Source organism: Chaetodon auriga, chromosome 8 (genome assembly GCF_051107435.1).
Source record: "Chaetodon auriga isolate fChaAug3 chromosome 8, fChaAug3.hap1, whole genome shotgun sequence".
In the NCBI taxonomy this organism is placed as follows: Eukaryota; Metazoa; Chordata; class Actinopteri; order Chaetodontiformes; family Chaetodontidae; genus Chaetodon; species Chaetodon auriga.
The window spans coordinates 9,692,922-9,704,128 of NC_135081.1; the positions used below are offsets into that span (position 1 = coordinate 9,692,922).

General features: G+C 40.9%; 1 protein-coding gene across 1 annotated transcript; it reads right to left on the reverse strand.

Annotated features, from left to right (window-relative positions):
• Positions 1-5,872: 5,872 nt before the first annotated feature.
• Positions 5,873-10,754, reverse strand: LOC143324836 (uncharacterized). The gene is made up of 6 exons (XM_076737597.1): positions 10,554-10,754; positions 9,967-10,113; positions 7,792-8,006; positions 7,511-7,658; positions 7,240-7,362; positions 5,873-7,145 (listed from the first exon to the last, which is right to left on the reverse strand). Exons 2-6 carry the CDS (start codon positions 10,064-10,066, stop codon positions 7,096-7,098), a joined length of 636 nt encoding a protein of 211 aa, XP_076593712.1. The 5' UTR covers positions 10,067-10,113; positions 10,554-10,754; the 3' UTR covers positions 5,873-7,095.
• Positions 10,755-11,207: the final 453 nt, after the last annotated feature.

Below are 11,207 nucleotides of genomic sequence, written 5' to 3' on the forward strand. Positions count from 1 at the left end.
GTCAAGACTAACCACAAATCAGCCCATATATTATGGGGGTCTTCATATATGGACATGCACATAATGTCATAAATTATAAACAGATGCCCCACATTCACAAATGAAAGGAAAAAACATGAAATTCACTTTTCAGCACAGACATATTCAGCCCTTGTCCCAATCTGCTATTTAATTTGTTTTAATTTTTCTTGAAATATCTAATTCAAAAGCTCATCTTTCAGTAAATTCCTCAAATGGCCTCGACCTACCACGTGTTTCAATCTGTCTTTGATAATGCAAAACATTCTGCTCTCACACTAAAACCTCCAGTATAAATGAAAATCACACAAGAATCCATCTCTTTCATTCAGCTTTTTCACAGAGAGGTGACCTTCAACCCTAACCCTCACTCATCCTGCCTTGCTCCACCATACAGTACCTGTGCTTACCTGCGCTGATGGTTCCGGAGCAGAGGAGTGTGTGTGAATGTTCCAAGACACTGCCCGGTCAAAAGTGTGTATTTTCTGTTTTACCTGAAGAACTAGCGCCTGCTCCTCCTCTTTGTTTGGGATATAAACTTAAGCGTGTGCACGTGTCCGCTGTGAGTGTGTGATGGTTGAAGTGGTGTCGCGTTCATGTGCATATGTATACGAGACCAGTGACAGTATTATTCGATAAACATCAGTGTGTCTGCCTGTGCACGATGGAGGGAAAGACATGACATATAATTAACACAGTGTACACTTACTACACTCTCAGTAACACAGATTCAAATGTGAGCAGTGAGACTGCTTTCACGCACCAGTAACAGTCAATGAGAGTCAGCTCTACAGATATCTCAGTAACTTATAGCAGAAGACCTCAAGTGTATTCTTAAATTTTGACAAGACAATGACAGGATGAAGGAGTGTGTGTGTGTGTGTGTGTGTGTGTGTGTGTGTGTGTGTGTGTGTGTGTGTGTGTGTACAGTTGTCACTGTTGGCTCTCTGCTCTCTGTGGCTCTGTCAGGTATCCCAGGTATCTCCCAGTGCTCCTCTCTCTGTGGATCAGCCTGTACTGTGTTGGTCTCATGGTTGACAGGCATTTTCCTTTTTTTACTAGAGCTGTGCAGGAGGGATGGATTTTTCTTAACTGTCATGACTGATTCAAACCACTTGCATGAAAGGGTCCATTAGTTGATGCTTATTGCTCAGGGACCACAGTTAAGCAGATGGAATTTGCTCCTGGTACAGCATACGACAGCACAGTTTCAGATATCCCGTAATGTACGTTGGTGGGCATCTGTAGATTTGTTGGTGTTAACAGAATATATTTGTATCCAATACATGTGTGCAGAAATATGTGAGTGCATGCATGTCACAGTGGTGACCTGTAACTATTTATACTGTTTCCTGTCACACAGTGGCAAAGCTGAGGCATGTATCAGCCTCTTAACAAATGATAATACTGTGAGGAGATAGAGAATGACAGACACACACACAAGGGGACATACTTCAGTTGATGGTGTGTGCGTGTAGTTGAATGTATGTGTAGGTGATAATACATTAATTTGACTGCAGATAGAGTGTCAACTGGTGATGACAAGACAGAGAGAGAGAGAGAGAAAGGAGATGACATTAACACTGACTATTTAGTGATTCACATTAACTTGCACTTATTTTCCTTGATTACTTCAGTTTTATAGAATTACTCTTTTTCACTGTAACCAATTATGATAACTGAAATCTAAATGCAAATGACCTCAAGCTGATTTTTAAGGGCTCTATGGCCACGCTGTGTGTGGGTGTTGTTTCTGGTTTCTATCGGCTCAAAGCACCATTTGCCTGTAACATCATTTATGTGACGTTGAATAAAAGTTCCTTTGTTCCATGTCAATGACACTTCACTGATAGAATCAGAGGAGCGAGGGAGTAGTTTTCCTCAGAAACACATCATCTCATCCCACATCCCACTGCTGAGCATTTTTGTGACAACATCATGAAGCAGAGCACAACATTAGTGTTTAAATGCATGCGTAATTACCCAGGGTAACCTTCCTATCCTTTGAAAAAAACTTCACTGTAAAAGTAATCCAAGATATACATGAATCAAATTAAATTGGAGGCTTTTAAAGATGTAAAGAAATAGCTGTAGAAGAAAGATAATTTTTTAACAAAGATCAGATCGAACATGTGTAGACAGAAGAGACTCTATATGGCTCTGCCTGTTCAGGCAGCTACGCAGGATCAGATCGATGCTGCAGGGCATAAGACCACATCTTTTGATGTCCATCCAGTTTTTGTCTCATTGGTCCACCATGAATGTCGTAAAAGTAGAGGTTAGGTGAAGGTCAGTGAAAATGATTCTAAAAGTTGTACAGTCTGTCATCTGCTCGACTCGGGACGATCGGCTTGTTACTGTTTGACTTTAATTGTAATAGTTTAACCTGCGTGTCATCAGGTATTGATAGGTGTACCAAGATTAACTCATTCATTGTCAGTTAAAGGTCATCTTGAGAACACACACAGAACAATGTAGGTTATCAGTGGACACACACACACACACACACACACACACACACACACACACACACACACACACATATGGCAACACGTGTGTTTCTGTTATGGTGGTATTCAGGGTGTTTGCCCATAAACAGTAAAGCTAAAGGTCTAAGAACAGGTTAGCTTACACAGCAGTGAGTGAGATCCAGTCAATTAGCAGATAAGAGCGCTTCACTTAGACCTTTATCCTACGGCAGTAATTCTTAATATTGCAAAGTCACATTTTTTCTCAACCAGAGGTAAGAAATGACAAATCAGACGAGAGCAAAAATGACCCGACATGACTCCTGCTGTAAATACACCATGCTCATTTCATCTTATGTCTAGCAAACATCAAATCTATCCAATCATACTTTGATTGTAAGACGAAGAAATCAGAGACCAGAATATGACAGAAAACTATCGTTGGTGAACCGAGGTGTAGCTGAGCAGCTGAGTCAACACGTTGCTCCATACTGCCTCTGTTGTATCAACTAAAAGACCAGGCAGAATTCTCTCCTGCTGGTTGTCCTGTGTGTGTGTGTGTGTGTGTGTGTGTGTGTGTATGTGTGTGTCTGTATGTGTGTGTGCGCGCGCGCGCATGTGCATGTGTCTTGCTGGCTGTCCATGCTGCTCTATCAGGTGTCACAACACAGAATCAGGGGACTTAAGACCACAGTCAAACGCAGTCAAATACGACTTGTCGTATTAGTGCTCAATTAATTGAATTCTAATATAAAGCAGAGATTGTGTGTTTCTTTACAATAGTCATGTGAGCAACTGTGCAGAGTACTTGTGTTTGAGTGGTAAAGTATCATTATTTCAGTGAATTTGACAACGCAGTGGAGAAGGTGTGAGAGACCATGAAACAGATGTTTCAAATCATCAGACTATTTTGAATGTACGGCGGCCCTGAGAGCTCAATTCTCAAACTTAAAAAAAGCACATGCAAATGGACAAAACACAAGCAATTTAAGTTTTGTGCATGTCACTTGCCTAAGTCACACTTATTTCGTTTTTTTCAGATGAGGCATTTCATTCAAAATCAGAACCCCAAATTCCCTAGTCGGCCACCGGAAACTCTGATTGATTCACTATTGGCTCTTGATCCTGAACAAAAGTGCCTAATTTCTAGCATTTATAGCCTTATCAATTCCACTATTGACACCCCAGTGTCCGGTCCCAAGGACTCTTGGGAGCAAGAGCTTGGAATCACACTGCCGGATAATTATTGGCAACAAGTTTTACGGTTAGTTCACTCCTCTTCAATCTGTGCGAGGCATGGCCTCTTACAATGTAAAGTTGTACACAAAATTCACTATACTAATTTGAAGTTGTCTCGGATCTATCCCGGTGTAACTGACTCATGTAATAGATGCAAACAGTCTCCAGCTAACCACTCCCATATGTTTTGGTTCTGTCCCAGGCTTGCCACATACTGGTCTGAAATCTTTAAAACTCTTAGCACAGCATATAACACCACTATCTCTCCGGATCCTCTCTTGGCTTTGTTTGGTGCCCCCCTGCAGCCTTTCACTTCCAAAATCACACAGACTGTTCTTGCCTTTACCACTCTGTTGGCCAGGCGACTCATACTCCTCAACTGGAAACTTCCTCAACCTCCATCTCATAGCAGGTGGGTGAAAGAGGTGTTACTTTCCATTAGACTTGAAAGGCTTAGATTTTCCCTTAATGGCTCTTTAAACTCATTTGAAAAAACTTGGAGACCTCTACTAAACTATATTGAATCTTTGACATCTCTGCCTGACTGTGACATATGAGCCCCCCCCTCCCCTTTTTTTTTTTTTTTTAAATGTACTTATTTATTTTTTATTTATTTAATTATTTTTTTATTTAAATTATATTATTTTATTTAACTTTTTGTATTTATTGTCCAGTGTTTTCCTTGTTGGTGTATTTATTGTATAGTTCTTGTGTGGGATGGGATTGCGGGAGGGATTAAAAGAGGGAAAAAATGAAAGAATGGAAGTCCTCTTTGTCACATTGTAGTCATGTTGTTGCCTGTGAAATTACTTCCAATAAAGAAAGTTGATAAAAAAATGTTTTCTCAAATTAATATATCAATTTGACAAGACATGCACAGCATTCAGAAAAAAAATGCTAAAATGCACAACTAAATACAGAAATGCAATAAATAACACAGTTGACAATGGAAGATGTTTCCAGGGGACACTATAAAGTTGATTTTGGCTTTGTTGATGTCATGGTTTGTCACTCAGCTTTTCCCATGCAACATTCCAGTACCTCTACTACCATAATATATAGTATGCTACAAAAAAAGGCTTAGCAGGTCCCAATAAATATTATGTCAAATGCAGCATGCCAAAAATATCAGGATGTCTGACCTACAATCCTCTGCGCAGAGGAAGATCCGTCAAATCGACTGAGCAGCCGAGAGCAGAGTTTGCACAAACTCTTGGCACCTGATAGCAGATTTTTCCTCTTTACATCAAATTTTGCATTACAGACTGTGACAGATGTATGAGCAAGAAGGTCAAAGTTCAATGTTATGATGAAGTAGTATGTCCTAATTGCATGTATACTGCATGCAACAGTGTGTACTTGATAAGGGCAGCCGCAGTATGTACTAAAAGTAAAAAGAAAAAGTATAGTTTCTGTTGTCGTCAGTGCTACAGTGTTCCTGCTGTATATTTGGTTGTGTTTTCAGTATTTGCAGTGTCTTTTTTCTTGGCTTGGTTTCTTAATTTGCCTATATTTTGTCCCATTTTGTCTCTCCCATTCACATTTTAATTACATGTTGAAGTACCTACAGTTAATAATAACTCCTGTTGTTTCTGTTACTTTGTGCCATATACCACCAATACAACTGAAAAAAAAAACTGATGGATGAAGGACAGCAGCACCAAAAGCCTGTGGAGCTCCTGTTCTGACACAAACAGACATGTGAGGAGTTCACCCTTAGGGGGAAGCACAAGACTCACCAAAGCGCTGATCACATGGTCACAAGTGCACTGCTGTCCCACATCTCTCTCAAATACTCTTACACACAGTGTTGTACCTTACAGTGATTGCAGCAAGTCTACCAAGTTATCACAGCATGTAACCCTGTACAGTAGCAGCACCATTGCAAAAATAATTATGCAAAAACACAATGATGGTGATAATGCAGAGGACACCAAGGTTCTAAAGAAGAGGCGATACAGAAATAAACATCCAAGAGCTCCATGTTTGAAATGCCAACTGGCAGACAACAAGCTGTCAGACCCAGTTGTATGAGTCTGGCTAAAAAGGAAGAGCAACTGGTGCAGAGTGATAACTCTAACATTTGCAGTAATTAAAAGAATCTGTCAAGAGCATTGCAATTTAATAAAGCTTTGACATCAGGTTTTGACATCATGTAACTTTAATCTGGGCCATACACTGACATCAGTACAGAACAGGCAGTAAACAAGAGCATATAGTAATCATAAACATGTCTAAATTAAAAGACAAAATACAGTGCACAACAACAAACATCAGCAACAGCATAAGAAGAAATACATTCCCAAGCTTACCTTTGGTAACTGTACGACTAAGAGCTCCTGTAGCTTGCCTTCATGCAAAGGCAGTGACTGAGTAACCACATCAAAACCATCTGGACAATTTACTTCAGAACGCAACATATAAAAACACTTAGCCTGAAAACATTATCACATCAAACTCATTTCACTAAATCTGATGGAAACAGAAATTGCTGTTTTAGTGTTTCGTTTTTACAACCACTTCTTTTGAAGTGAACATTTCTCTCTGTTGTTGTATTGGCTTGTTATCTGTGGAGTAAGTGCTTCCCTCAAGTGGACAAACTGTGAAAGTGCAGCTGTCCAGCCCTGTATTACAAGCACAACTGGGACACCCTTCAGTGAGTATCTTACCTCAAAATTTTGTTGTTATACAGCTGTAAAACAAACAAAAAAAAGGAAAAACAAACAAACAAATAAACCAAAAAAACCCAGTTAGATACATTGTTAGGCTGTAAGTAACATTCACAGGGTCTAATATTCCTCATTTAACTGTCTGCGGGCAACCTTTTCATGACATCTGTGACACTTACTGCTGCAGTCACTAGCTCAACCTGAAGTAACACATACCATACATTGTTAGTTTTTTATGTGTGCCAAAAGCTATTTAACATTCTTCAAATCCTCCAAGCTCCTCCACAGCTACGAGTCTGACTACTGCTTTCTACACACATGCTTAATTGTTTTGGCCACATCAGAAGGCACAACAGCAAATGCTACATATGATTTATAAGCTACGTACAATAAAAGTGGTGCACATTGATGTATGACCCTGTTCGAATGGGTTGAAGTGTTTGTTTGAAGTGTCCAACGCGATTAGGCAATTATTGAGAGCAGAATAAGGAAGTGATGGTATCAGGGGTCAGACTGGATCCGGCCTCACACACTTCTTCATCTTCAGACTTGGGCCCAGTGCTGCTTTCACTTCACTTAGATTGGTCGAAGGGTTTAAAATAGAAACACTTCCTTTTTTGTTTTTCTTCTCCACATGTTAGAAGGTAAATAGAGCCCTACTCTGAATATGTTTTAAAAAGAAAAAAAAACCTCTTCTCGTTTTAGTCCTTTGTTACGATTGTGGACATGTCATCTTCTGTTTCTTTTCCCCCTGAGAGCACAGAGACATCACACATTACTTATCAATTGTTGGTTTGCGGTCAGTGGGTTACATTTTACGCCAGTGATTGAAGCAGTGTACTTACTGAAGCACTTCTGGAAGGTCTCAGATCTCTGCAGCATGGTATACAACAAACCAGCCACCAACAGGACGCCAAAGAAGCCCCCAATGGCACAACCAATGAGAGTGGTGTAACTGAGGCCGTTATCTAGGAGTGAAGATAGCGGTGAGGGAGGAGAAAGGAAAAAATTAGGTTTGAAATGAATGTGAGTGAATCTAGAGTTCATTAACACAGTCCAAATGGATTAGGTAGCATCACTGTATATATACAATGATTAAAACAGAAGAGTCTTTACCATAAACATGTAGGACGGCAGCAGGTGCATCAGGATTCTTTGACTGCTGACATACGACTCTTGTGCCGTTGTCAGAGAAAGACGTTCCCTTGAGGGTCCACACAGCCTGGGACTCATCTTTCTTCATAAGACAACTTCCATAGAGAGCCTGAGGAGACAGACACAGAAGAGAATGAAGAACGATTCAGAAGAGAGGACAAGGAAGAAAGAAGAAGAGACTAAAAGAAGAATATACACATGATGTGAGTTAGGGTGTTAGAGTTAGGAGGTGATCAACTGACCTGGGGGATATCTTCCACGTGGCCGTTCGGGCAGGTGAGACTGTAGTTGCCGTGATTCCCATAGTAAGTGAACGTAAGGTCGGGAGACTCTTTTGGCACTCCACAGCGAAACACTGCAGGTTCTCCCACAGCCACTGAGACGTCAGCTGGGCGTGTGTGGTAAATGAGAGCTGCAGGATTCGGTGCGCTGGTGGTGAGACTCAAAGTGTTTTCAGCTGGAATAGTGATAAAGTGTTGACAATGTGTGTGTTTGTGTGTGTGTGTGTGTGGGGGGGGGGGGGTGTGAGTGAAAAAATAAAGAGGAAAGAGCAAAAAGTGGAAAAAATTGAATGAAATCACTGATGAGTCTAACATAATTGCAGATAAGTAAAAACATATTATCACCTTGTGTAAAATCTAGACCTAAATCTTTCCATTTGTTGAGACTGAATTTGAATTCAGCTCATTATGTCTGAAAAATAAACAGATTTTTAAGTCACATTAGAAAGCACTGAAATATAATTTGCCTTGACTACTGTGGATCTTTTTTCACATACAGAGAAGCAGGCACTTCGAGTGATCAGAAACTGTCAAGGAACCATTTTTCACACAGTCTGAAAAATGAGAAGTGTTCAAGACGGACAAACAGATCATTGCGTCAAAAAAGTCTGATCGAGGGTTAGATTGCACACTGAGCACAACATTACTTGAATAATTGTTGAGTTGTTGTCACGTATATGCAAAACCAAATATCCATCCTTGCTGTGTATTGTTAATGAGGAACAGAATGCTTCGTGCAACTAATATGTGACCATAAGCAAAGTCCCTCCACTGCCCTCATAAGTATTTGAATATTCTAATGACTGGAAACTCATGTTTCCCTGGAAGATTTTCTTCTTGGTCATCCCTGGTCTTTCTCCAGTGACTGCATTGGAGTGTGTGTGCGCCTGCAACACTGTGTGTCAGACAGAGTAGTCAGCAACACAGGGGCCCCTCTCTCCCTTCCTCTTCACCCTCTACACCACGGACTTCAACTATCGCACAGAGACCTGCCACCTTCAGAAGTTTTCTGATGACTCTGCAATAGTTGGATGTACGACTAAGGGTGATGAGGATGAGTACAGGGCTGCTGTGGACAACATTGTCGCATGGTGTGAGCAGAACCATCTGCAACTAAACGTGGCAAAGACTAAGGAACTGGTAGTGGACCTGAGGAGAACCAAGGCACCGGTGACCCCTGTTTCCATCCAGGGGGTCAGTGTGGACATTGTGGAGGATTACAAGTACCTGGGGGTAAATACTGACAATAAACTGGACTGGACAAAGAACACTGACGCTCTTTACAGGAAGGGCCAGAGTCATCTCTATTTTCTGAGGCGACTGAGGTCCTTCAACATCTGCCGGACTATGCTCAGGATTTTCTATGAGTCTGTGGTGGCTAGTGCTATTCTCTATGCTGTTGCGTGCTGCAGGCTGAGGATGGCGGACGCCAACAGACTCAACAATCTGATCCGCAAGGCCAGTGACGTTGTGAGAATGGAGTGTGACTCTCTGACGGTGATGTCAGAGAGGAGGATGCTGTTCTAATTAATCTCTTCTATCTCTTCAATTCTTATAAGGAGCACCTGTTACAAAAACAATTTCCCCTCAGGGATCAATAAAATATTTCTGATTCTGATTCTGATAAAGTTTTGCTGAAAGTCTCACAAACACTGTCAAAGCAGGGTGTGCAGTGCAGCTGCAGTGGTCAGTTTGATCCTGATCCTTTTATGACTTTGACTGTTGATTTTATTTTGGGTTTTCTTTTGTCCTTTTTTTGGCCTTGAAACTCCCATTGTCTTTTCCAGCTAATAAGGCCCAGATATAGTCATCTGCATAGCATCCATTTGCAAAAATATATTCAGGCGGGAAAAAAAAACCCTTCTACTTCAATGTGTTCAAGCATCTATTGCTCAATGCCAGTAGCACTTACAGTGATTCTGACTGCTGGGAGTAAAAGTTCAGAGTGTTACCTTTCAGAAGAGACCGAAACCATGCATTTTCTCTAAGTGGTTCACGAACAGCTATCAAACTTCGGGTACGTCTTTGATCGTTTTTTTATGCTCATTTCTGCTGGAATGGTAAGAGGATGAAAGGACTGGAAACTTACAACTTAAATAAATCTTATATATTGAAATCATGGGTGTGGTTTGTTACCTGAGGAGGATGTGGTGATTTGGAGCACAGCCAGCAGCAGCAAGCAGATATGAGAAACATTCCTCTTCCTCCTCATCGCTCCTGCCCTCCTCTTCTCCATTGTTTCCTCCACTCAGTCTCTCTTATTCCATAGGTTACTCTGCTAAACTGTGAACAGTAACTCAACTTTACTACAACAATGAAGGAAGGCAATGCATGTCATAGCACGAGAGTTCTTGTGTCTGGTTTCATTCAAATGAAAATATAGGCATTATTAACACTTGAATGGCTTTTACAGATACAATGTGTCTCTGCTTCATCATAGAGCTGCCAGGATTTTGTGAGATGAAAGTGAGTTGAGAAAGAACTGGTAACATCTATTTTCTGCACAATCATCACTTACTAATGTCAAGCTTTAATTGGACAGCTGACATGCTGAGAAACATACAAGCAACCACAATCAATCATTTTAAATATTTTATCATCTTTCAAATGCAGTTTCTAATTCTGTATTGTAACCCCGTTATCCATAATCTTGACTCTTTTGTCACCAAATCAGTCTATGTTTTTGTACAGAGGAGAAATAAAATGAAATGGAAAAAAACTACCTTGAAATATGCAGGAAGCCAAAACTTGCAGATTAGTAACAGTAACCGCAGAGTTAAGAGGAAATTCGCCAGCAGCTCCGCAGTTAGCTTCCTTATTTGAGGATGATGACGACTCTCCTTTCAAAAAAAAAAAACAAAAAACCCTGTTAACGGTCAGACGCCTTGACACCCTCTCTAAACTGTCTGATATGTCTATCTCCTGCCAGTGTCTCATTAAAGAGTGAAGAAGCTGTCACTGTCTCTGCGTAATGCTGTCTCTCTGTCTCACTCCATCCTCCCACTCTAAGGAGGGAAATTGAAAACAAGGCACCTGAAGGCATGTGGACATCTTCCTGGTTTACAAGATGGATTTCTGAGAATGGCAAACAGGTTGAGCAGGCCTGGCCTGAGCCTGTAATAGCTGTGTGGGGAGAAACGTCAGCAAATCATGTGAGGCTTTCCTTGCTGCGCCATTTACTCTCATTCTTGTAACACACATACATACACACACACACAAATCTGTTATCCCTCACCTCCCTCCAGTCTCCCTTACTTTGCCTACTGTCTCTCAGTCTTGGAGAACAAAATTTTACTTTCAAATAAGTTGCTTCTTGCTGAAGGACAAACAGCCTGACCTGCTGCCATCACAGCAGAAATGGCATCACTTCTCACCAC

Coding starts and splice junctions, on each gene's coding strand:
- LOC143324836 (XM_076737597.1), bottom strand. CDS start 10,066: ATGGAGAAGAGGAGGGCAGGAGCGATGAGGAGGAAGAGGAATGTTTCT. Junction 8,007..9,966: donor AATCACCACATCCTCCTCAG/GTAACAAACCAC, acceptor TCACTATTCCAG/CTGAAAACACTTTGAGTCTC. Junction 7,659..7,791: donor ACGTGGAAGATATCCCCCAG/GTCAGTTGATCA, acceptor CTGTCTCCTCAG/GCTCTCTATGGAAGTTGTCT.